Source organism: Typha latifolia, chromosome 4 (genome assembly GCF_019914945.1).
Source record: "Typha latifolia isolate L0001 chromosome 4, TyphaL0001v2, whole genome shotgun sequence".
Lineage (NCBI taxonomy): Eukaryota > Viridiplantae > Streptophyta > Magnoliopsida > Poales > Typhaceae > Typha > Typha latifolia.
Genome location: NC_133089.1, coordinates 14,548,263 through 14,573,668, shown reverse-complemented (window position 1 = coordinate 14,573,668; position 25,406 = coordinate 14,548,263). Strand labels below are relative to the sequence as shown.

The 25,406-nt window shown below is 40.7% G+C and overlaps 5 protein-coding genes across 9 annotated transcripts; 1 reads left to right on the top strand and 4 right to left on the bottom strand.

Moving 5' to 3' along the window:
* Nucleotides 1-69: 69 nt before the first annotated feature.
* LOC140785854 (protein SINE1-like) lies at nt 70-2,885 on the bottom strand. The gene is made up of 3 exons (XM_073133922.1): nt 2,778-2,885; nt 963-2,329; nt 70-762 (listed from the first exon to the last, which is right to left on the bottom strand). Exons 2-3 carry the CDS (start codon nt 2,319-2,321, stop codon nt 250-252), a joined length of 1,872 nt encoding a protein of 623 aa, XP_072990023.1. The 5' UTR covers nt 2,322-2,329; nt 2,778-2,885; the 3' UTR covers nt 70-249.
* A 3,589-nt stretch (nt 2,886-6,474) lies between these two features.
* LOC140787593 (uncharacterized) lies at nt 6,475-14,218 on the top strand. 4 transcript variants are annotated; one of them, XM_073136595.1, is made up of 6 exons: nt 6,475-6,716; nt 7,501-9,428; nt 9,527-9,689; nt 13,027-13,190; nt 13,406-13,664; nt 13,743-14,218. In XM_073136595.1, the coding sequence occupies exons 2-6, from the start codon at nt 7,582-7,584 to the stop codon at nt 13,851-13,853; spliced, it is 2,544 nt and encodes an 847-aa protein (XP_072992696.1). In that variant the 5' UTR covers nt 6,475-6,716; nt 7,501-7,581; the 3' UTR covers nt 13,854-14,218. The 4 variants fall into 4 exon arrangements, with proteins under 4 accessions (XP_072992696.1, XP_072992698.1, XP_072992697.1 ...); XM_073136597.1 differs by having other exon boundaries at nt 6,552-6,716; nt 7,494-9,428; XM_073136596.1 differs by having other exon boundaries at nt 6,552-6,716; nt 7,404-9,428.
* Nucleotides 14,219-15,164: 946 nt separating this feature from the next.
* Nucleotides 15,165-17,000, bottom strand: LOC140787381 (small ribosomal subunit protein uS13z/uS13y/uS13x). The gene is made up of 4 exons (XM_073136277.1): nt 16,864-17,000; nt 16,586-16,746; nt 16,015-16,203; nt 15,165-15,549 (listed from the first exon to the last, which is right to left on the bottom strand). The coding sequence occupies exons 1-4, from the start codon at nt 16,864-16,866 to the stop codon at nt 15,444-15,446; spliced, it is 459 nt and encodes a 152-aa protein (XP_072992378.1). The 5' UTR covers nt 16,867-17,000; the 3' UTR covers nt 15,165-15,443.
* A 378-nt stretch (nt 17,001-17,378) lies between these two features.
* LOC140787379 (pentatricopeptide repeat-containing protein At4g14850) lies at nt 17,379-19,536 on the bottom strand. The gene has a single exon (XM_073136276.1). It carries the CDS (start codon nt 19,442-19,444, stop codon nt 17,381-17,383), a length of 2,064 nt encoding a protein of 687 aa, XP_072992377.1. The 5' UTR covers nt 19,445-19,536; the 3' UTR covers nt 17,379-17,380.
* Nucleotides 19,537-20,126: 590 nt separating this feature from the next.
* LOC140786977 (ARF guanine-nucleotide exchange factor GNOM-like) lies at nt 20,127-25,341 on the bottom strand. 2 transcript variants are annotated; one of them, XM_073135704.1, is made up of 2 exons: nt 24,169-25,341; nt 20,127-24,094 (listed from the first exon to the last, which is right to left on the bottom strand). In XM_073135704.1, exons 1-2 carry the CDS (start codon nt 24,934-24,936, stop codon nt 20,498-20,500), a joined length of 4,365 nt encoding a protein of 1,454 aa, XP_072991805.1. In that variant the 5' UTR covers nt 24,937-25,341; the 3' UTR covers nt 20,127-20,497. The 2 variants fall into 2 exon arrangements, with proteins under 2 accessions (XP_072991805.1, XP_072991806.1); XM_073135705.1 differs by having other exon boundaries at nt 20,127-24,082.
* Nucleotides 25,342-25,406: the final 65 nt, after the last annotated feature.

Sequence of the window (25,406 nt, the reverse complement as noted above, 5' to 3'; positions counted from 1 at the left end):
ACTCCTTACTAACAAGTTCTTAAAACAATTCTTAAACAAGTTCTGAAAATTAGGCTAACAAACAATTACTTTGTGGGCAAAGTACCAATTCGTACATAGCACACCGATTTGAAATCTTTAGTATCTTACCTATTTAATTAGGCAAACTTAAAACCAAATTTGTCTACATAGAGCTCACTAATGAATTCAATCATACATCATCAGGCATGGATCACATACCAACTAAAACACAGCTTATAAATAGCAACATTAAGTCGGAACTAGATCAAACACAGGAGTATCATTGTCAATCCTCATTGACAGAAGAACGATGACTAAGAAAATCAAGGTTAGGCTCCAAACAATACTCTGAACTGTTTTACTGTATCTGATCTTTTTTGTGCTCTTGGTGACGGAAACATTTTCTTCAGAGTCAACCTCATATGATGCTTGGCAAACACTATTTTCAGGAACTTCACAAGTAGAAGACACTGATTCATTGCCATCTGGGACAAGCTCAGCGTCTTGATTGCTAATAGATACACTATCTTCTATGTCATTTTCTTCAGCCTTACAGTTTAAATGATGAGATTGACTGTCTCCTTTTGATGCCACTGTTTCATTCCATTCCACATTGCATGATGACGAACCCACAACCACCCCAGTTAGCTGTCTTTCGCTTTCTCCCAGGTTGGCTTCACCCTGATTCTGGAGGGATCGGATGAGTTTTCGAGGGGTCGTGTATATCTTTATGTCATCAATGCCTACCTGCCGTCGAGATCTCTGAAATGCCAATATAATCAATAATTACTTTAATTATTCTTCAATAAAGAAATGATTCAGATGATTATTTTCACAGAGGCAACAAATGAAAGCCAATGCAATATTAGTGAACCTTTCTCTTGGTAATATAATAATTATGCTGTTTCTACTACTATAAACAAAAGCAGAATTATATCCTACATGATCCAACCAACAAGTACCTGAGGACTAGGGGTAGTATCTCGTGTTACTACACTGTTGGAACTGGCTGGTAAAAACCCAGAGAACGATTCCAAGTGCTCTTTGTTGGTTTCATTCAGCCCACCATTGCTGAACTGCTCAAAATCATCTTCCAGATATCTACTTCCTGAACAGGCTCTGAGAAGCAAGCCATCCTTCAAAGATACATCCACATTGCCAACATCATTGTTCCATAATCTCCTGTTAGCACGCCTGTTGTACTCAAAGTTGCATGAAGGTTGCGTAACTGATATCGGTGAGTCGGTGAACGCATCATATGTAATAGAAGAATCAACAGTCTGTGACTCTGGAGAACAAAATTGAGCAGGAGAACCATTAGTCCCAGAACTTAAATTATTACTGGAACCCTGTGGACTCCTACATGGGCTCTTCTCTTTTCTCCTATGGAAGTTGGTCATGATGGGGCTCGAACTAATTTCATGTCTGGACCCTTTTTGCGCTGCTATAGATTTTGCAGTCTGCAATGCCTCAAATGCTGCACCTCTAACAAAAGGCATGCGGTCGTTTTGGCATTGCTCCATAACGTCCACCACCTTAGAAAGTTCAGATGAGATACTCCTTGGGTCAACAAACTTCATCAAGAAATTAATCATCTGAATGGCAGACAATCGCTTCTGCGAATTGCTCTCAGCAACACCAGAGGCCAAAATCTGTAAGCCAGATCTCACCAGAGACCTCGCATAAGCCTCAGTAATCAAACCATTATGCTTTACTAAAGCCATGACTAGACCCATATGAGCATTTGACTGAGTCGCTTTCTCATGTAGTGCTCCTGCAACTTTCAAGCAAACGTCATTAACCATTTCATCAGAAGCAAATCTCCAGTTGTTGGATTCCACAAGAGCCTTGAGGCAAAGAGCAGCCCCTGAGGCAGAACTCTCTTGTGGGCCCATCAGAGCATTACACAAAGGCCTGCAAAGGGAGCAAATTATCCTCATCTTCTCATCATCTGGGGTAGAATGGTCGATCCCATACCGAGCAATCGCAGGAACAACCTTCGAGCATGCTTGGTGGAGGGGGAAAGATCCCCCACTCAATGATAAGGTGGACATGATGGTGGACATGATGTTGTCAATTTGTGGTACAATTTTGCGGCCGTGAACTCTTGCAAGGATCTCGTAAAGAGATATAGTACACTCCCCTGGGGATGAGCCGGACCCCTTGGTGTCTGAAACCTCAGCGAGAAAGTGAGGGATGGCCTTGGAGTCCAAATCTTTGGCATAAGATTTTAGTGCCTTCATGGCAGATTTGCGACTGTCGGCATCCTTATCGAGGTTTGCTAGCTCCTGCCGGAGCAACGGGCTCAGACTTCGACCCATAGGAATCACTAGAAATAAGACAGAAGAAAATGTGAGGAAATGATTTGATTAAACCGGAAAATTGTAAGAAAGTTCAAAGAGATCCAAAATGGGCCACCAAGGACTAAGACAACAAGCTACAAATGAGACATATTAACCACAAATTGCTATCCCAAAAGCAGCACAAGTACTTCAACAAGGAGACGCAAATTAACGAAAAGAAAATAACTTTGCAAGAAAACCACAAGCCGAAGTATTAGAAACCTCCCATCTCCACCATTTTCTCCCATTACAGCGTCTCTCTCATAGAATTTGCCCAATTTATTCAACTTTACCACATACTAAACAAGAAAAGTTAACAAATTTAGCTTACCGCGAAGATAGGGCTCTCTCAAATATATGGATTTCTTCTTTGTTGATATTATAAGGCTAGGAAGTACGAAAGAGAGCAAGGAAACGAGAGACGAGGCTACTGACCTGAATTCGAGATCTGAGGAGCTCGGCACTCAGCTCGCTACTGCAGAGGACTGGCCATGGGAAGTAGAAGAAGAGGCGAGAAAGTATTTGGAAAAAAATTAGTAGGGCTGGAATGGTTTAAATAAAGGAGCGGTCTTGGAAAGGAGGGAGAGATCTAGATTCTGGCAATGGAAGGAGGGGTACCGTAGTATTTGAATTTTCGCCATGAAATTACCCCGCTATCCCCTCGCAATTGGCTCGTATTTTTGGTTTTTCAAGGGGGAATTTTCAAATAACACCCTACAAGTTTTATTATTTTCCCTTAACCTTTTGCTTTTTAGGATTTTACAATCCCTCTTTTTTTTAAATTTTCAAATGACACATGAGTTAAGCTAAACCAACCGTTTTTAAATAGAATTGTTTAGATTTAGAAGGAAGTTTTTAATTGAGTGGAATGAGCTAGAATTGGATACTGACTTAAAATTTAAGAGCATTCTAGTAATATAATCAATAGAGTTACATAAATTATAGACTAGGATTAATAATAGTTAGTCATTAGAATGAAAAATATAAGTAAAAAAATTGGGACCAATTACAAAATTCTTTAAAAATTGGGTGTTAATAGGAAAATAATAAGATAAATATAGGGTGTTATTCGAAAAATTTCCCTTTTAAAGGAAGTTTTGAATCTAACACCCTACATTTAAAGCTAATTGGCGATCCAGGCCCTACCTTAGTACCATTTCACTATTTTACATATAACACCCTGCTTCTTTTGTAAAATAAGCCAAAGAGACATCCTCTGTGGATGGCATTACAATTTACAGACAGAGCATAGTTTGTCACTTCAATTTGGTAACTTCAGCAGATATAAGAATTCTAGCTGTCTTAATTGTTGAGATGAATAAATCCAAAAAGTAATAAATATTAAAATTTGTGACCTACTTCATATGACAGATTTCTTTCTTCCTATAATGATTTGCCAACAATGAGATCTTTCAAACATATGTAAAAGAAGGCAAAAATGAAGAGCAAATTGGAAAACAGGGGAAAAGAAGCTCTTCATTAACTGCTGCTATGATCTTGATATGAGGATACCGATTTCTCTTACAAAGTGCATAGAGAGAGACAGAGACAGAGAGAGAGGAGAGCAGAATTGAAGAATGTTCATAGATGATTACAAACTCTAATGAGCAGATACTGTGGGTTACCACATCAACATTTATTCGTGAGACTGCGAGCAAATAGATCAACCTTCACATCTTTCCAATCTTTTCTGAATTTATAACAGGGTTGGGTTCTCTTTGGCTATGGCCTCACGACCGGCAGTCCTTTTTCTTCGACTGAGAAAGTATTGAATAGCTGGCTGTTTGTTGCTATGATGCACGACTTCCTCACTCTTTGGCATGGTTACATCCTTGCTTTCACAAACAGTTCAACTGATACAGAAGAATGTGCAGGAGTAGGCATCTTTTTGCTTCATGGTAAAGTCTCTGTAGCATTTGGAGAACATATAATTGGAGACTGCACTTCCAAAGAATCCACAGACTCATATATGCATCTACATACTAGTAGAGGGGAATAAAATCAAGAGAAGAATGAAATGTTTGTTCTAATATTAAGAAAAAAAAATTTAATGACATTTAGTTTAGAAGTTGAGGTTAAACTAAATAGGTTGCAAAAAAAAAAAATTCAATGCAGCCTTTAAGAGGATTTGATTCTGAAATGTGAAGAGAACTTAGTAGCGTGGTTAAATGAATCTTAAAGTGAGATCCATAAAATCTAACTCCAGGTGTTATACCATCATTGTGAAGTATATGGAACAACTTTCTTCCCCTCTAAATATCTTTAGGATGATAACAACAGAAGCACATTAAAAATTTCCTTTCAAAAAACATTAAAATTTTCCTGAAAACCAAAATGAACAATAATAATGGAGTTCCTTCATTCCTTAAAGAGGATTAATGAAAAAAAAATCACCATTTTTGGTCTAAACATTAACTTTTTCCAAAGATATAAGAACAGATTGGCAAGAGGCAACAAAAATCTCCAATCGCTAAGAATAAAACTTAACCAGATAAGTCGCAGAGAAATAGAGATTCGTATAGTTTCAGTGTAGGGTTTTGAGGATTTGGGAATTTGGGGCTGCACCTTAGATGATCAAAAGACCAATTGAGCTTGAGCATGCCCAAAAACTAAAACGATTTTATATATTTATCATTGAAAAAGCCAACTTATCATAATAATCTCTACATTCTTCATGATATCAAATGTATCTCACAAGAACCTCATCATGTTGGTATAGATAAAATGGCACTTCAAAGATATGACACACCTTAAGTAAATGTAAACTTCCAACAGGAAATAGTTTCAATATGATATGAGTAATTGATATAATGTCGAACTCCTAAATAACATATGGGATTCAGCTAAGTAGTTGACACAAATGTGGTCCTACAAGAAGACCAAAGCTATACCCTAATGTTGGCAAAATGTCAAACAAGCTATCCCCCACCTAAACACCTTCAAGAAGAAACCAATGTAAAGAAGAGAGGTACAGAGTTCTCACCAAATTCAATGCATACTAGTAATCCCCCATGCAAAGCTTGCAGAAGAAGGGCAGAGCAGTAGACCTAACCTTCTCAAGAATGGAACTTGAATTTGACCCTTGACTCCTGGCCTTGTGTTCATGTTGGGCCTCAAGAAAGACCACCACATTTATTGAGCACCACCATGCTGGTATTCTTGACTGAAAGAGAGAATTCTGCAAAGAGAAAGACTCTTGCTGTTCTCCAAGAGAATTCTTCTTGGGAAAAAGATATCCTTAATTAAGTGTTTCCATAAATTTTATTATTATTTTTTCACTCAACTTTCTCCTTCCTTTTCCTTTTTTCTATGGCTTGATGTACCCATGAGTGCCCATGGCATCATAGTATACATCTCAATGATCCTCTATTAATAGCCGAGTGGACCATTAAGGGAGTTATTATCTACATTAATGGCCTACAAATTTTCAGATATCACCTTTGGGTTCTTCTCCACCAAGGAGATCAGCCATGGAATATGACAAACAGGTCATGCTATTTTGACCCCCCAAAGTCCGAACCCAATTTCCAAAAGCAACTGTCCAATTAAGTCGGTTATAATTGCTGCATTTGTCATCAAAGTGGCCAGTGACTTCTTGACGAAGACATTGTGACATATTGATAAGCCCAACATTCTTACTCACATCAGTAGATGTGCAAAATCCCAAAGTCACTTAGTATATTTAAGTTTTTTTTGACATCTATCCAATGTAATTATACTCATATTATATAACAATAGAGCCGGTTTAACTAACATCACAAACTAGTAATTATATAGTGGGGGGATTTGGGAAGCTATCCTCTTGGATCCATGGTGTCTAATGGATGTGGATCCGTTAGAACCAGAATTAGGCTAAGAGAGCTAAACAAGTCATTGCTTCACACACAACCAACCAAGCTCCCATGTCCCAACTACTTCTCTTCTACCACAAGAGAAGGCAATCTATTTAGGTTAGGAGTCCAAAGAGGACTAGTTGTGATGGAAAACCCAGGATAGGACTTAATTTCTATTCAAGATTTGGGATTAAAATTAAGTTTATTATAAGGGTTTTAAGTGTCAAAGAACCCCATGCATGCATGCATGCATGGTATGCTCCCTCGCTATCTCACAGCCCATGTAGGTGGCCGTATTTGGAAAGGAGTAGATGAAGGGGGAGGAGATCGCGTTCTTGCCCTAGTGAGCAAAAAAAAATCCCCCCCCCCCCGTCCCACCTTTCTCTCCTCCTCCTTCTCCACCACGCCGCTTCTCCCAGCCTTAGCACGCGAAATTACTAGAACGCCCCTCTGCCATCGCCCCTGGACTCGTATCATTTACTTAAAGGCCATGCCTTTGCGCCCCCTCTCTGTGATGCGTCATCGCCTGCCTCGATCGCAGGTAATTCCTATCTCTGCCTCATCGATCTCCTTCTGTCTCTGTCTCTTGATCTTCCTTGTTAAATTCTGATAAAAATTGGATTCTTCTAACTGGGTTTCGTTTTTTGTTTAGTTTTTTATTGAACGAAAAAGATGGGTTTTTCTCGCGGGAGTGTTCAGGGTTTTAGGGGTTTTGAGATTTGGGGTGCATGCGATGGGGATCAAGATTAGCTTTTGAGGCCCTTGAGTTAAAACCCAATTCAGGATTTTGACGTTACCTTTTTATTATAGAAAATTTTGTACTTCGATTCAATGCCGCGATGATATTTGATTGCATAATTCTATTTTTATTGTCTGGATTAACTAAATCGTAGCTATGCATGTTATAATGTATATTTTACTCATCGGAATTGAGTTTGTGGACTGGAATTTCAGATTGCTTTCTGGTTTCCTCTTCATCGTGTTTATTCCGTTTGAGGGAATTTGCAAGATATGGAATGTAGTGATTTGATATTTTTCTTTATCGAAAAGCTTTATCCTTTTATTGTTCTTCCATACGTTTTCATAAACCGATGAGATATTCAGTTTAGCAGCATTATGTGGTGATTCATCATGATGATCTTAGCATATTGTCGAATTATTTCTTCGTTAGTTGGTCGTTGTATCCATGGAGAAGGTTTGCTCCTTAATCACGAGAATTTCCTTTCAGTTTGATCTCTTGGGCTCAAACAAGCTGAGAGATTCTTTTTGTCATTGATGATATGACCTCTTATTGGAATATAATTTTATAATTGTTGAGGGACCAGTTTGCGTATCTGCATTGATATATAGTTCTAGCTCCTAGCTCTCGTGTGCTGTGTTGCATTGAAGATTGTCTTGTTCGCACTATGGAAGAAGGAAAATGCAATCAAGGATGTGATGAACTTGAGGTGCTCCTTGAGGAGATTCCAAATGCTACTTCAGGAAGCCCTCAGGATGGAGAAAGCGGCACCAATAATTTAACTACAGAGTTTGAACTAATTTCCGTGGACAAGAGAAGTTTTTCCCCGTGCAGTGAAATCACTAATTTCTGCAATTCACCACGAGCTCCAAAGTGTGGGGTTCATATGACCTTGCCTAATGGCTTGATCATGCAGAGGAACCACAGAGGTAGGAGAGATGCTCTGAGAAATGATGGTGAATCATCCCTGGTGGATGTTGATAAGGGCATGTCAAACCTGCCAGATGACCAGTCTCTGGCATCTGCACTTGAGGAGTTGAACTTCAAAGCTGACTTTCAAATTTTACCTACTGTTTTATCAGATATGCATATTTCCACTTGTCCTAATTATGCCTTATTACCAAATGGGCAGTACTCTATTGATCTAAAGAAGTCCAATACAGGCAATACAGGCCTAAAATCTGTGAGGATGCCTACATCTCCATCTAATACTATTCGTAGACAAACCTATCCAACTAATCATGGATTAGAAGATTATACTTCTTTCAGGTGCACAAATGGATCCAACCGATTCAGTCGAACAATAGATGCCCAAGATGATGCCATTTTTCTAAAGGTCAATTCTGGTGAATGCGAGAAGCAAAAAGCAGAAAGTCTACTTAGTGATCACCATGAACGACCGGAAATATTCCCAATGTACTCTGGAGCTATGCCTTTAAATTCTGGAATGAATAGTTTTCAGATTGTTCCTGGGGTTTCTGATAATACATTCAAGTTTCCTCCTTCAGCTTTACAGCAGCAATGCTGCAGGAATGGACAGGCACAGGCATACATACCGTATCAGTTCATCAGCCAGTCAAGTATGACATGGCATGAAATAGAGGAGAGGGACTTCAGGATGCAGCCACAATATGTTTACTTACAACAGCTCCAAAATTACAGAGCTCAAGTACATGGAACTCAAAAATTTTCAAATGCTGCCATTATGTCTTTTAGTGGGAACACACTACAATCACATATGGAGATGTCCAACCCTAGCCAACCGGAGCAAGGGTTTCAAGATATTTCTTGTCATGGTGCTGCCATTAGTAGGGGATATAACCAATCAGATGAAACTTTGATGAATGCTGGCTCCTGTAGATATTATCCTAAGGTATTATGTAGTAAAGATGAGGGGTGCTGGACTCAACAAGGTGAAAATAAAGCATGTTCAAGTTCATTAACCTGGTCATCTAATCATGAAGTCATGGACAAAGTTGGCAAACAATTTTTTCCTGAAAAGATCTTAACAAAGTCCCACGGAGTTAACTCACTAAGAACTATTAAATCTGGCACTCTCACTACTGCTTTCCTACCATGTCATGTTGAAACCAATGGTAGCATGTGCCCTGATGGCAATACCCATTGCTCTCTCATGCCAGGTAAAGGTTCCCTCCATGGACGAAATTCACAGTGTTTGATTTCTGATAATTTTGAAAGTAGACCAGCCTCAGAGCCACCTCAAATGAAATACAGTTCAGTAAATGAAGTTGTGGGAAGAATCTATTCCTTGGCCAAGGATCAAAATGGTTGCCGCTTTTTGCAGAGAATACTAACTGAAGGAACTCTGGAAGATGTTCAGAAGGTCTTTATTGAGGTTGTTGATGACACTGTTGAACTCATGAGTGATCCGTTTGGGAACTATCTGGTCCAAAAGCTACTTGAAGTGTGTAGTGAGGAACAGATGATGCATATTGTTCATATAATTACCAGAAATTCAGACGAGCTTATTAAAATTTCATGCAGTGTGCATGGGTAGGTAGCTTGCACACATCTGATGTTACTTATTTTGTGTGCTCTTTTTGTCGTCTTCACTTATTGATGATCTTTTGTTTCTTGTGTATGGTATGCAGTACTCGTGCCATGCAAAAGTTGATTGAAACCATTAGAGACCCAGAGCAAATTTCCATGGTCGTGTCAGCTCTGATGCCTGATACCCGCTGTTTGATGATGGATGCTAATGGTAGTCACGTTGCACAACGCTGCTTGCAATATCTGTTGCCTAAGTACAGAGGGGTAAGGTCATTCAATGTTCTGCACATTGAATAAGGCTTTCTTATGATTTGCTGAAGTCACTTATTTCTTGCTTGGAGATAAATCTTGTTTATAAGTAAAGATTGTGCAATTCACAGCTTGAAAATGGATAACTAAAAAAGCACTTCTAACACATAATATTAGTAAGTTATATTCATAGTTGCCGTTTACTTTTCCAACCATATAACTTGGACTATCAATGTATCAAGTATTGCTCCATTTTTTGTGCCCTAATAAAAAAAGAAGAAGAAGACTCATCTGCAATCAAAAGCTGACTAGGTCCCACTTCTGGCTTGGCCTGAATAAAAGCAGAATCTTCTTGAGGTTGTAATTCTTTTTCAGTCCAATTTAGTGGGTCTAATGAGCAAGGCTTTTTTTTGTGAGCATGTTATAAGTTAGATTTGTATTTTTATCTATGAACCAAATTTTAGCTAGGTTCAATGATTTATTGTAAATTTGAAAGGTTGGTCTAATTTTGCTAGGTCCAAAGCTCATTGATTAGAATTTGGGTTTTAATCACATATTTACTAACCTGAACCATCACTATTTCTCTTCTTTTGATTACAAACCATTTTTTGTACCTTTTGAAGTACTAGGTGTTTGTTTCCTCGTTGACTATCCTGATGTTACTACTTACTGGAGTTACATGCGATCATCCAGAGTGTCTAGTTGCTAGTTGCTACATTTTCTTTATGAAGTATGATCGATCTTTATCACCCGACATCGGTAATTATGCTGTAATTACTAGGTTCCTTTTCTGCATCTCATCTGTAACCTGTATATTCATCTGCCAAATGATTAATAGATGTGAGTATCTGAAGAATGATTAATCTAGATTTTCTTGTTATTATCTTCAGTGCTTTATCTCTTGCTGATTACACCATGAAGTTAAACATAGTTATATGTCCCACAGCTTGAAAATTCATTTTAGATATCAAAAAATTGTTCCATGTACCAATTCTCCTACATATAGTTACTGTTGATATAATAACCTTTTCCCGTAATATTTGCATATAATTATCTGTTTATTTAGTGCAATTGAATTTATTACATGGTTGTGGGCTGTATGTTTTTTTTTCTGACAGCAATGGCCTGTGTGTTGTTCTTGACAGAGTACATGTGGATAGTAATTCCTAAGTTCTGTATCATAAATCAATACAACTAGATTAACTTATTATTACTACCATTTTTGACAATCCAAACAAGTTTACCATTTTAACTTGTGATATTACTTCTTACTAACTTCCCAACTGAAGGTGTAACACTTATAAGAGGTTATTCTTTCAAACTGCTTATCAATGAATCAAAGCTAAAGTTTCTTGCTCATGTGAATTTTAGTTTTCAGATTTAATAATTACACCTCCCATGTGGCCATGATATCTGCAGTCTGCTCGAAGCAACAACTTGTAGCATTACTTCTGATTTGGATGCCTAAACAATGCTCTGGTGTCTGCTTTCGATCATTTACTATTTTCTGTCTGGTGAATGATAATCTTTCAGTCCATCGGACATGCCTTCAATTTCTCTATCTGAAATGCAGCACAATAATCTTTCACTTTTGAACTTAAGTTTTTATGCGAAGTCACTTAATAGTTTTTGAATGAGATGAAAATTATGCTGTTATTGCACCTCTTGCATAGTGACAGTTGCACAGTCTTGATTGTCCAAATGACTACATATTTAGTTATTTATACGTTAATGGCCATAAGGAGGCTTCAGTTGTATCAAAACTACCTCATCAGTGCTCTAATACTATGATGGACATCGTCTTACACCCTTACAGGCTAGGATAAGGAGAAATCCAACTATTAACCATTATGAATATGCAGTATCACTATAGACACTTAGGCCATGTTTGTTTTAAGTTTAGGGATCCTCATTGAACTGGTTTAGGAATTCTTAAAGTGGTTCAGTAATCAAATATCTTTTTATTTTTTTTCAAATCTAATTAAGTTTACTCTTCAAAAAATTAAGATGAAAAATAAAACTAACTAATCGAATTCAGAGCTTATCCTCAAACCAAACCAGTCTTATACTATGATACTACCAGGGAAACATTAGAGCAATACTATAATGATATCCAATGGAACAACCTACATGTTAAAACTGAGTAATTTTCAAAATTAATATCTCATAAGGAAAGACTATACTTATAACAGTTCTTTCTTACTAGATACATGTAACAACTGATGTATGTGTGCATAGCTAACCTAGTCTATTTGGTATGGAGAGACAGGATGTATGGAGCCTTTTCTGTCAAGGAATAATTGAAGATGCTTCACTTACTGGTGCACTAAGTGACACATTTTATTAATCATGATATCAAACAAACAAAATATCTTTAGTTCTTAACCTCACTTCATTTGTATGTGTACCTTTCAAATGTATCATCTTTTATCTTAAACTTGTCGCCAACATTTATTGATTGCACTGAGGCAAATCCTATATACAGATGGATTCTTTTAGTTTCACTTCTCAGATGGATATCAGTAGATGTTCTGGCCGGAATTTGGGAGTTTATGTCAGGATGAAGGCTATACCTAGCATAACTCATCTATGGAAGAGCCTAATCCTTACCCAAATCATACTAGATACTTTGGCACTTCTCCAGCATTACATCTATCAATCAACATCTTAAATAGAGAAGGGTCGGGTCCAATTGGCATCGCATCAGGTCCCTAAACATCAGATAAATCTTATCTTTCATTTATATTTGTTAGTGCATGGATGAAGATCTGAAACTATACAAAACTGTAAGACGGCGACATATTCATAAACATAAGTACTCATGAAAATATACCAATAGTAACATTATAGATAAGCATACACAAATCAGGTTGTATCAGGTTTAATTGAGTGCAAATTGGTTTAGGTTAATTTGGGTTATTGGGATCAACCACAATCCAATTAATCTTGAGTTCACATCAAAAATTTTCAATCTTGAAGCAGCAAAATATTAAGAACTCATAATCCAAACCTGGGTGCATACTTTAGTTGTTTGGTGGGTGAGCACAACACAGTTGCAGCCCTTATCTATAATAGGCGATCCCATATTTCCTCTTTTCTTTCTCTCTTTTCCTGTATGAAATTTATTGGTACAACTTTTGTGGGAACTCTGCTATCTATTCTTGTTATGGTGAATTCTGTGCACCAATAGTGCTTCTTTATAGGGAAGGGAATAGATTATCAATATATTGCAATTTCTGTACAATTCTTATCAGGTTTCAAACACTTGCTTGCTAGTCTGAAGCAATACAAAACTGTTGAATTTCTTGCTTTCTATTCTTTGTGATTATTAAGAATCCCTTTTATTTTGCAGTTCCTTTTTGATACTGCCATTAAGTACTGTCTTGAGCTAGCAAAAGACCGTCAAGGCTGTTGTGTACTTCAAAAGTGCATTTATCATTCAAACGAGGAGCAGAAACACCGATTGATATATGCTTTCACCCCTTATGCTCTGAACCTTTCAGAAGATCAATATGGGTATAGTTCAGGATGCCTCTCATATTTTGCATTTATCTAATTAAGAGATTGTAAAACTATCTATTTACAGCTTATTATATTATTATCCCATTCAATGATGATAAGTGAACTATTTAAATTCTAACTTGCAGATCTTGAGATAGTAGCTCTAAAATTCTTCTTTATTGAGTTGAGCTTTTCTGACAAATCCAGCACTAAAATTTTCAATCTTGCAGGAACTACGCAGTACAATACATCCTTGATCAGGAGATTTTATGGGCAACAAATAGGATATTGGATCAACTGGATGGTCATTACAGCAGTTTATCTATGCAGAAATATAGTAGTAATGTTGTGGAGAAATGTCTGAAACTTGCTGAAGATGCCAGGCGCGTAAAAATAATCCAGGAGCTCATGAATAGTCCTGAGTTACTTCATATGTCACAAGATCAATATGGAAATTATGTCATACAATCAGCTCTTAAAGAGTCCAAGGTAAAATTTATACCACCCTATTATATCAATCCCCATGTCTTTCAATTGTGAATTCTTTTTGCTTTTTCTATTGAGCAGGGCACACTCCATGCTGCTCTCGTGGATGCAATTAGGCCCCATGCAGCGGCTCTTCTTAATAGCTCCTATGGGAGAAGAGTTCTGGCCAGAACACGCTTGAAGAATAAGTAATATTGATTTTACCTTATTTACATCACAGTTCAAATGCTCCCGATTTTCCAGAAGTGCAATCGAGCAGCAAATCCTAATGCTGCGATGCATATAAGATGTATAGTGGAGCAATTTATCAGAAGAGATTGGCATTCAGCTTCAAAAGCTCTTCTTTTTTTTGTTGGTTCAAAGAGAGATTTTCCCATCATATACGTACTGATAGTTTTTGCTGAATTATAGATATGGTTTTGGCAAGTTGTAAAATAATGTCGTATGTACGAATATTTTGGGGCTTTTCGGGGGTGTTTGTATGGTGGATCCTATCATCAAGCATGTGGATAAGTATTATATTCTTGTCATTATAGATTTGATCTCTTTGAAAACAATGCGTTGTACTGTTTCCTGTTTATCTACTTGTGCCATATAGTAGGCAGAAATAGAGCTTGTCGATTTAACTTACAACAAACAATATACATCTCAAAGTTTCAGGAAAGAAATCTGAGCTTTTAATTGGTTGATTCCACCCTTTCATTGTGAGTTATGACATAAATCTTCCTTCCATAAATCAATCAATTGTGCTGATATCTAAGAAGAAGATGCATTCCCTTGAACCCTGTACCAGTCTCCCACTTTTTTTATAGCAGCCCCTGGAGGTTGTACCAAGAGTTTATTTGATGGAAGACTTTAAAGAAAAGATTCACCAAGGATCCTCAATCCTAGTCGAGTTTTCTACTGCTATACTTCCTGAAGGTTGTAACAAAGAAGATTTTATCATACTTTTTAGCATCGACCACACAAAAAAGAGGCATCTCACTACACAAACAACATATGTAGATTTCATGATCAAGTACATCACTAGAATAGCATGCCTTACTGAAGCACGATAGCAAGTCCTTCAAAGCATCAGTCAAGTCCAAAGGAAAGAACGATAAAAGAAAGCGTGGAGATCACAAGCCACGATAGGTAATTGTCATTATATTCTAGGATTCACTGCCAGAATGTTACCTGCCTTTCAGTTTTAATCATCATATTCCTACCAGAGTTAGCAATTGCATTCACTTTCATACTACCTTCTGGCAATAGAAAGCTACTCGCACAACAAAGGATCAAAAGGATAATCTGCACAATGATGATGACAATGCTAATCAGTACAATTTATTCTAATGCAATTACCCAACTCATTGCTTGCAATTTCATATTATCGCAGCCACATATGCTAACAAAAAATGCAATAGTGGCAACTCCCAAGCTACGACATCTCAACTGAAAGAAAAATGATCAACTTCCAAAAGTGGCCATTCATTCAAGCTAATTATTCTTTCTTCTAGGCAGTGCAGCAAACCAGCAAGATATAAGATTGCTTCAAATGCATCAAATTCTTTTGAAGGTACAATTTGCCAACAAAGGAAAAAAAACTCTGGTGCCAATGCTGAAATTCCAGGTTGAAGTATGAGACAGGTTAAGACTGGATAAGAGTTCCACTGGATATCAAAATATGAAGCCTGAAAGTTAGGCCAACTAACAAAACTCAAGTCTAGACTAGGACAAGGTGGATATAATTTTAAACTCTCTCGAGACAATAACCATAAAGGAATAAGGAAGAAAGAAGGCTCAGCGTTTCTTTGAAACACCAACAGTCTTTCCCCTCCTGCCAGTCGTCTTGGTATGCTGACCACGAACTCGGAGACCCCAGTAGTGACGCAAACCGCGGTGGTTCCTGCAGCAAGAAAGGCAGTAGAAACTTATGAAAATGTAACAGAAAGACTGAATGCATGGAACTCCATGTTACTAGTATCACGAAAAAATATGCTTTAGTTTCTGGTAGATCCACGAAAACAAGAGTTTTTGTCCTTCTGTTTAACTTGTATGTGTGCGTAAACACGTCAGGAAAAGAGGTGTAGAAAATCTTTGGAAACGCAGGTATTAGTAAAAATAGCAAGCCAACTAATTCTCAACTACTCTGATTCAATAAAAAAAGATTAAGGTATGTACTACAGGCAAAATAAATGGAGCCAAAATCAGGGGAATAAACATAGAACTTATATAGTTCAGAAACTACCTAAGTTGAACTAGGAAGTCATCGAAGTCTGATAAAAGAAATCTCAAGAGAACAAGGGAAAAGAGACATTTGAATTTTGAAACTAACATTCCATAGTGCATGAAAGATCCATGTCATTCTAACCTGATCTTCTTCAAACGCTCAAGATCATCCCTCAACTTCATATCCAGAGCATTTGAAACAACCTGAGAGTACCTGCCATCCTTATAATCTTTCTTTCTGTTCAAAAACCAATCAGGGATTTTGAACTGACGAGGATTCGCCACAATGGTCATGAGGTTCTCAAGCTCGGCTGCTGAAAGCTCACCAGCCCTGCATCATAGACATAATAACTAAGAGAACAGTTGAAAAATCTAAACTCAGAGAAGACAGCGTGAGATTTATACTGTACAGATGATCAGATAACAGATCTATATCGAACCAATAACTAATCGTCCCACCTTAATCACCAGCCCTCAACAAAATGCAAGAAAGTGAAGAGATAAAAAATTGTATAAGCAAAAAAGCACCTAACTTTGCAATTTGTACACTAAGAAAAACTGATTGAATAATGTTCACATTATACCATCGCCCATTGGGGCACAAATTACGACCTTTCAAGTCAAGAACCAGATCAGCGAACCCGGAGACTAAAATTTCACTTATCAAACATCTTAACCGTAAAAATCAACGCGAAAATTAAAAGAAAGCTCACCTCTTGTTCATGTCGACGTCGGCCTTCTTGCAGACGATGTTAGCGAAGCGGCGGCCGAGACCCTTGATGGAGGTCAGGGCGAACATTATCTTCTGCTTCCCATCCACGTTCGTGTTCAGCACACGAAGGATGTGCTGGAAGTCCTCGTTCGCGATCAGAGACTGCCATCAAAATTTCACCCACAAAAGAAAAAGGAAAAAATCGTACAAGAAGTGAGAACTCGAGCCAGAGATACGAAGAAATTCGCAACAATGGATATTCTAAAGAGAAGGGCCAACCATGGCGGCTAGGGCTTTTTCTCCTCTCCGGTTTTCCTCCTTGTAGCCTATAGACAAGAGCGATGTGGAAGCAAAGATTTAACCCTAGAAGTAGTAGCGGTCTAGGATATAAGTGAAGGCATAATTGAGTACTTTGCGGAATATTTTGGGCCTCGTAGTATTTACTGAGCCCATTACATTATATGGGCTACTGGGCCCACTGGACCCACTGGGTTACGTAATAGGATCAAGCGTTGATCATAGTGCAAATTAGAAATCCAACACTTCTCCTCATTGCTCATGTCCACAGTATGTATATATATATATATGTAGTCATTGCCATATATTAAACCGATCTGAGTGAGATCAGCCACATCTAACCTCAATCCATGAGAAAAGTTGTCATTTTTCTTTAATATTACAAAAGGCATTGTGATAAAAGTGGGTTGATCTCCATAATGACTTTAATAGATAATATTTCTCATAAATATAAGTAAATGGATAAAAACAGAGAGGATATGGATATGAAACAGAACTTTCACCAATAATCCATGCATGAGCATTCATAATCCCTGAAGTGATGGAACCTGTTGTTGTCCCTCACAATGATCTCCCTCCCAACAATGCCTGAGATGAACTTAATGGCACGGTGACAGTCGCCGCAAACCCGGAGATTCTTGGTAATCCTTATAGGAATTCCTGGGGGTATGCAGATGAGCCCAAAGGCAAGTGCAAGCTTCTCACTGTGTTGGAGCACCTCACTCTCCTTCTCTTCTTCCTCTAGATCATACAGTGCATACTGCGTATCTGGCACGTATCCAGCTGCATGCATCTCCTTCCTTAGCTTCACCAGCATCGCCTGGATCTCTGCATTCCTCTCATGGCTGGTGTCCTTGGCTTGGAATACATGGACCACATTCTTCCATGTGATCCAGCTGCATCCCGGGCCTTTCTTGATTCCCACATCCTTCATCTCCATTCTCACTTCTACGGCTTCCGTCCACCGGCCGGCCGAGGCAAACATGTTCGATAGAAGCACGTGGTTGCCGGAATCTTGAGGGTCCATCTCGAACAGCTTCTCCGCGGCGATCCTCCCTAGCTCTGTCTTGCCGTGCATCTTGCAAGCCCCGAGAAGCGCGCCCCAGACGGAGATGGAAGGCCTCATCGGCATTTGTTTTATGAATTCGTATGCGCGCTCTTCCATCCCTGCGCGGCCGAGCAAGTCCACAACGCAGGCGTAGTGCTCGGTTCGCGGTTCGATCCTAAATCTCCCCTGCATTGTGTGGAACAACTCTAGACCTTCGTTTGTGAGCCCTCCTCTGCTGCACGCGGTGATGGCGCAAACCAATGTCACATAATTTGGCGCGACTTCACCGCTCCTTATCATTTCGCCGAACATGGAGAGAGCCTTCCGAGCATTCCCAAGCTGAGCATACCCTCCGATCATGGCATTCCATGAAACTAGATTCCGCTCTGGCATTTCGTCAAAGCCCTGCTCTGCATCTTCAATGCTGCCGCATTTCCCGTACATGTCGACGAGCGCGCTACCCACGAAGATGTTGGCATCGACACATGACCTCACAGCGACAGCGTGAACCGACCGTCCGAGGTCGAGGCCCGAGAGGCCAGCGCAGGTGGTGAGGACACTGGAGACCATGAAGTCTGTGGGCTCTAATCCTTTCCTCCTTGCATTCAAATAGACCCCAAAAGCCTCCTCCTCCGCCCCGTTCTGCGCGTAAGCCACCACCATCGAGCACCATGACACGATATTCCTCACACCCATTGCATCAAACACCTTTCTCGCCTCACCCGCAGAACGACACTTCCCGTAGAAATCGATGAGCCCATTGCATACCGAGACGTCCGACTCGAACCCGTCACGGATCACGAGGCCGTGGAGTTGGGATCCAAGGCGGAGGTACAAGGCGCCGGCACAGGCGTTGAGGAAGGCGTTAAGCGACACAGTGTTCGGCTTCCCACCGATCGAAATTAATCCCAGGAAAGCTTTAACAACGTCGTCGAAGCGGCCGTCGAGGACGGCGTTGGTCATGACGGCGTTCCAGGACACAACATTTTGGTTCGGCATTTCGTCGAACAGGTTTCTACCATCGGCAGCGAGGCCGGTCTTGAAATACATATCGAGCGCAGCGCACGAGACGAAGACATCAGCGATATACCCGGACTTAACGGCGAGGGAATGGACTTGCCGTCCGGCGAAGGAGGAAGGCAAGGAGGCGGCGGCCTTGAAGGCGGAGGGGAAAGTGAAGTCATTGGGCTTGATGGAGGAGCGGAGCATGGCTGCGAAATGGAGGAGGGAGAGGGAAGGCCGGCCATTCTGAGCAGCACCGGAGATGAGGGCAGTCCAGGAGACAACGGACGGGGAGGGGTCGAGGGAGAGGGCGGTGACAGCGGAGGAGGGGAGGTCGAGCTTGGAGTAGAGGTTGACGAGGTGGGCGGAGAGGAAGGAGGGGAGGGGGAGGGGAAAGAGGGATTTGACGATGAGGGCGTGGGTGGCGCGGCCGAGGAGGAGGGAGCGGGTGGAGATGGCGCGCTCGATGAGGGTGGCGAGGGACTGGGCGTCCGAGGGTGGTGAACGTTGCATGTAGCAGCAGACCGTAGAGCATCAACAGTTGCTAAAAGGAAGAGATGGCCATCAAGAGGAAAAATTATGACCGTTACTTATTTTAAGCTACCTTAAACCATTACTAATACTTCTATGTTTGATCTTTCACATTCAATGGAGAGAGAGAGAGAGAGAGAGAGAGAGAGAGAGAGAGAGAGAGAGAGAGAGAGAGAGAGGTGCTTCATATCTTACTGATGTAATAAATCATTTTCTCATCTATGCCATATTATTTTATTCATTATCTACTGATAAATATAAAGAACGAATAAAACAATTCAAGCAGGACTTCTCCTAAATTTTTAACATTCAGAGAATAAGTAGAACATATGCACAAGATAGCACAAATAACGAAAGAAAACCATGATGCATTATGGCTACCATTCAAACTCAATAGCTTGAATGGTTAATCTGTTCATCTGTTTCCCAACTTGGACTTTGATTCAGTGATCCCATAAATCAGTAAAAGTATAAGCTAAGGCATGAAATGTACCAAAATGCAGGTTTTACCTCACACATATTCCCTCTTTTATGTTTGTTGAAATGAATATTTCAGCTACCGATAATAGGATTTCTACTAGAGTGCAGAAAAGGCAATCTCAGTTCCAGAATATTATACCTTAGCCAGTGTCATATTGTATACAAACCATAAAGAAAATGAAAGTGGAAAAATAAGTGAGCATTTCTATATATTTTACCAGTTGCTAAACGAATACATGAATGCACAAACACTCACAGTATAGAAACATGTGACAAGTTGGACCTCGGAAAAGAATGTTTCTGAAAAAATTGCTGTAGCTGCACTACCTATAATATCACTTCTACAGGACAAAGAAATGAAGCCAATAAAAATAAAGCTGCTGATTGTGAAAATAAGTAACAGACATTAAAAGTGCGCAATATATCTGTGGGCAACCCATCGATCCACCATCGCTTTGCTATTCTAACCTTCAGCAGCCAGTCACTGTGAGCCCTGCTTTATGGTGGAGGGGCTCATCTCACAATAGTACACAGCTCCAAGACCGTAACTTCAGCTCAAACTGCAGCCTGACTACCTCCTTCAGCCCCTCCAACCAACTGCTCAGAACCTTTGCCTTCAAATTGTATTGAGCCACCTGATTCCTTTTGCTTATCATGTACCTCCTTCTCTGACTCCTGAACTGGAAAAACTTCCAATTGCAGAGAGGGGACAATATTGTTAACATGAAGCCATGTCAGTTCCCATAAACTATCCCCATCCGTCGTGCTTGCCTTAGCAAGGATTCCACTTGCCTTCATCACAAGCAGCATATTCTTGAGGAGCTCTGGAATTGTCTCTTGTATCTTCTCCATTCTTCTACTTCTAACTTTAGCCTTCATGTACTTCTCCATATGACTAAGAACCCCCAGCCACAGCTTGGAGAAGGTGCTCAATCCTGATAGATCTTGCAATGACTGCAAGAAGACCTTGCAGAGTAACTTCACAGCATGGAAAAGAGAGATCTCCATATTTCGATAATCCTTTGGTGAGTGACTTTGAGAAATCTCCAGCAAGTCATCGAGCAACTGAAAAACAATATCGAAAGACTGCAACCATGTAGAAGCTGAAAGGAAAAGCCCTTCAACTCCTACTAGGCATCTCTGTAGTGATAACAATGCGTGATTTCTCACTTCCTCTCTCTGATCTGTGCATACCTTTCTCAGTGCTTGCACCAGCCTAAGCCACATCTCTCTAATTCCTTCCGATATCCTTTCAGCATCTGCAACTACTTCCTTAACTTCACGTGACCAGCGAGCAAGGCAAGTGACCGATTCTGACATCAGATCTAAAGCATGGATGGATCTATCTGTTGAACCAAGACGAGATTCTGCAAACTGCCTTGAGGCCTCAACGCAAAGAACAAAGTTTGCTGGTGAAAGATGTGCCCCTTCAGTCATGATAAACACCAGTGCCTCAAAACCAACTTCAGAAGCATCTGGGTGACGAGCAGTGATGGAGAGTAAGGATGTGATGGTTCGCCAACCCATCTGGGATTTAATATGGGTCGCATTTGCCTTAACCAGACGTGTGACCTCCTGTGTGATGTTTTCACAATAAGCATCTGCAACACGGGCATCAAGCTTCAATATTAACTGTAGGGACTTTAGTAGATCATCTACCAGGTTCTCCTTATAAGGTAGTAGCCTCTGGCAAATGCGCAATAAGCCAAAAACAGCTTTTTCCACCAGATTGCAAGGCATCACAGTGGACTGAACTATGTGGGCTATGTGCTCATAGACACCCTGCCAGAGAAGCACAATCCTGTCTCGGTTGTTTAATGTTACAGCAATAAGCAGCTCCAAGCAGAATACTGCTGTGTCTTCGTCATCGAGCGAGCTGGTGATTTTCTGAGGTCGGCCTGCTGCCTGAATGAGGGCCTTCGCAAGATGCACCAACGACTCAGCCTGTAAGAATTTGCTTTCTGTGAATATACTGCCTATCTGACACTTCTGTATGGTCTGAAGAGCTCTCTGCTGAGCTGCTAGCTGCTCTTCAGTTGGCTGTGATCTTGATTCCTCAGCATCTAGATACAATAACTGGCTGAATCTTCCCATCAGCCCATAAGATCTTTTAGAAGTCCCAACTGATGGAATATGAGATGTGGAAAGTAATGAAGGGGCAGGCTTACTCAAAGAATCTGAAGACTCCAGATCATCAGTTGCATCACTGGTAATACGAGCAGGAAGAAGACCAATCTTCTGCAGTCTTAATATGCAATCCACTATGTTCCTCCAGCCATTCCGAATATAGTCGCCATATGTATTTGCTATAGTGAAAATTGCTTCAGTTGCCATCCTAGCTCTTGTGTCCTCCCCAAATGCTGTAACAGGTTCATCAATTAAAGAAGTGTTCAGAAGTGTGGTAAACTTGCAAAGGGCCACGACAAGATCATCCAATACATCTTCAATATGATGGCATGCAGCTACTTTTGCAACAGCCAAGAAACCATCGATGCATGTTAGAAGAACATCTTCATTTTCAGCATAATCAAACACCACAGAAATGGCAGCGACACTAGGGCCAGCCATGATTGCAAACATATCATGATCAAGAAAAGGGCGGGAATCACAAACAATATATGGTGACGTGTTCCTTGACTTTGCTATTAAGTCGACCCAACGGCTGAAGGACATCTCGGGAAATCCTGCTCCCTGCTCAGGAATTGTTCTTATTTCATACCTGCCTATAGAGTAATAGAGCTCTGATAAGAACTCCCTCGGGAGATCATTCCCACCATTGATGTGGCGATTGTTCCGGATAAAATCCTCTTCGGTCATCTTCTTCTTCACCTGTGCATTGTGTAGGTCTGTGTTGAGCATAATGAGCGAGTATGACAACAGAAGAGCAGCATCCTTATTAACAAGTATTTGTGGTGATTGCTCATAATATCTCTCAGAAAAAGCCTCAAGAACCCTCTGTATTTTCTGTGACTCACCAGGAAGTCGGAAGGTCTCCAAAAAGAGCCTAAGAGCAGTATCCAAATTCATGTCCTTAAAATCAAAAGTCCCAGCAAATTCATGAAGCACTTGAATGCAAAACTCATCATGGTTGCCCAAGAAGTCCCCAATGAGATTCTTATCCAATCCAGATGTGTACCGCAAAAACAAGGCAACACTATGGGGATCAAGCTTTTCAGGCAAGAGGTGAATACCTTGTAGGAACTCCAATCCCTTCTTTGTATCCCTGTTAAAGTGGTCAGCACCAGCCATTAATCTTTTCTTTAGATACTTCCTATGGCGAACAAAACTAACCCATTTATCAGGATCAGAATAACTCTCGCACTTTGCTAACCAGAAAGCAGAATATTCCTTGATTTCCGTCAGTGTTTGCGCTGGGTATTGAGGTCCACTTTCTATTCTTTCAGCAATCCCCTGAATTACAGCAACCAAGCCATCCAGTGCAAGAACATGCAAAGAAGATAACGGACTGTTTACCGGGAATGCACTTTTTGACAGAAGACTAATGAGGTCTTCAAAAACATTAGTGCATGTTATGTCACAATCCATGTTAGCAAACATCTCTGCCATAAAATTTTTCTGCCTGCAAAAATCCACGAGAACCTCCATAGCAACCTCCTGCTGCTGGTAGCTGGCTCCATGTCTGCTTTGAGCCAGTCTTAGGATCACACAAGAGAAGAAAGCCTCAAGCTGAAGCTTTAACTCCTTGCGCAGATGATAATAAAGATTCAAAACGATACTACATACCATTGACAAAATCAAGGGGCTCATTGACAGACCAAACTGCATAAGATTGAAGAATAGCTCATCTTGTACCAAAGCCAGAAGTTTAGGATGTCTACATATTGAGGAACCCCCCAATTCAATAGCCAAATTGATCAATCCCAAAGCAAAAAGAGGCACATCTTCATCGAAGGCTACTTGGCTCATTCTTGGGTTCATCTCAATGTCATCTGCGATATTCAAAAGGGAACAAAGAAATTGAAAAATCTCCACCATGCAGGGAGTCCCATATGGCTCCATCATGTCCTTCATATCATGCATACCCATCTCATCTCCAGAGCTCGTCAAAGTTACATAATCACCATCTCCATTCTCCAAATTCTTAACCTCATAACCTTGATCCTTGTCAATCCCACTGACCTGCAAAACAGTCTTCATTTGAACATAAATATAATTTTGAATTTACAAAATACAAAAATCAAAACCTCCTCTTTTTTTTAAAGTACCTCTTGAGATCCAGAGTTCACAACTCCATTAGCTAATGAAGGTTCCTCAATGGTACTATCTGCCATATCAGGCAATCGTGAGAAGATACATCGAATCAGCTCCTGCATCGTGTGCCTCGAGATGCGCTGCAGGAGCTCACCCTTTGTCCCAGCCTGCTGGACAACACGGAAGCAGGTGTTCACGATTGTGCACACATGCCGATTGCTGAGCACCGCCGCTGCACGGCTCCTTATGCAGGCAAGCAGCACATGGAGGATCTTCATCAGCACAGCCTCCTCCGATGCAGGATCAGTGACCTCGAAACGACAGCTGGTAACTGCATCAACCACTGCGTGCATCGCGGCTGCCACATTCACGGTCCCGAGATCAAGCACATCAACTGCAAGGATCTTATGGACCGAGGAGAGTGCCGCACCGGTGATCGGCGCGCCAGTCTCATCAGATCGGATCAAATCGAGGAAGGGCTGGAGATACAAGATGGGGTCAACGGCGTGCCATCGCCGTGGATCCCACAAGAACACCTGACGCCGGAGAGACTTGAGGGAGCGTATAAGAGTGTGATCGACGTGGTCATCATCATCTCCAGCGCCGTAGCGGACGCCTATGGCGCCGATGGCGCCGCCGGCCCACCGCACGTTCCGACGCATTACGGTGAGCACCGCAGCCACCTCGGCGCTGACCACACAAGCCATCGCCACCCTGGGGACCTCGGAAGACTCCGCCTTTATGGGGCTTCCGATCGAATTTTGGGTTTCTACCTCTCCCATGGTGGCGAAAAGTAGAGAAAGATATCGAATTCAATGGATTGGGCAGAGCCAGTAGGGGCGAATCCTGGATGCCCAAAGGCGTATCGAGGCCTAAGAGGCCATTTGGGTATCTGGGCTACTCTGATTTAGTGAGAAAGATGTGCTCTTTTGCTAGATGGGGTTGGAAGAGAGATTGGAAATTAAGGATCTTTGCCAATTGGGATGGTAGATCTGAAAACTAAAAGAAGAAGCAGGCGATGCTTACAAGACTAAAAGGCTGATTGGAGAAAGGGGCACCTGGTATCGAGAAGGGGGAAGAGGAGACGCCATTGGAGATCTGGGAAGGTGGCTCGAGAACTCCACTTCCTTCTTCCTTCGAATCTCGATATGGGAGGTTGATTTCTGCCAAGTACCTATTTTTTTAGCTCCGATTTGGTTCTTTTGCAGACAGACCCTTCTAGATCACTATATTACATATACACACTACCGGC

Bases quoted from the DNA above. Each gene is read 5' to 3' on its own strand.
- LOC140785854 (XM_073133922.1), bottom strand. From the start codon at position 2,321: ATGGGTCGAAGTCTGAGCCCGTTGCTCCGGCAGGAGCTAGCAAACCTC. The intron at 763-962 runs GTACTTGTTGGT...TTGGCATTTCAG, and splicing joins ATACTACCCCTAGTCCTCAG to AGATCTCGACGGCAGGTAGG.
- LOC140787593 (XM_073136595.1), top strand. From the start codon at position 7,582: ATGGAAGAAGGAAAATGCAATCAAGGATGTGATGAACTTGAGGTGCTC. The intron at 9,690-13,026 runs GTAAGGTCATTC...TTTATTTTGCAG, and splicing joins TGTTGCCTAAGTACAGAGGG to TTCCTTTTTGATACTGCCAT. The intron at 13,191-13,405 runs GTATAGTTCAGG...TCAATCTTGCAG, and splicing joins CTTTCAGAAGATCAATATGG to GAACTACGCAGTACAATACA.
- LOC140787381 (XM_073136277.1), bottom strand. The intron at 16,204-16,585 runs GTGAGCTTTCTT...TCTATGATGCAG, and splicing joins GACGTCGACATGAACAAGAG to GGCTGGTGAGCTTTCAGCAG. The intron at 15,550-16,014 runs GTTAGAATGACA...TTCTTGCTGCAG, and splicing joins GAGCGTTTGAAGAAGATCAG to GAACCACCGCGGTTTGCGTC.
- LOC140787379 (XM_073136276.1), bottom strand. From the start codon at position 19,444: ATGCAACGTTCACCACCCTCGGACGCCCAGTCCCTCGCCACCCTCATC.
- LOC140786977 (XM_073135704.1), bottom strand. From the start codon at position 24,936: ATGGGAGAGGTAGAAACCCAAAATTCGATCGGAAGCCCCATAAAGGCG. The intron at 24,095-24,168 runs GTACTTTAAAAA...GTTCAAATGAAG, and splicing joins TGAACTCTGGATCTCAAGAG to ACTGTTTTGCAGGTCAGTGG.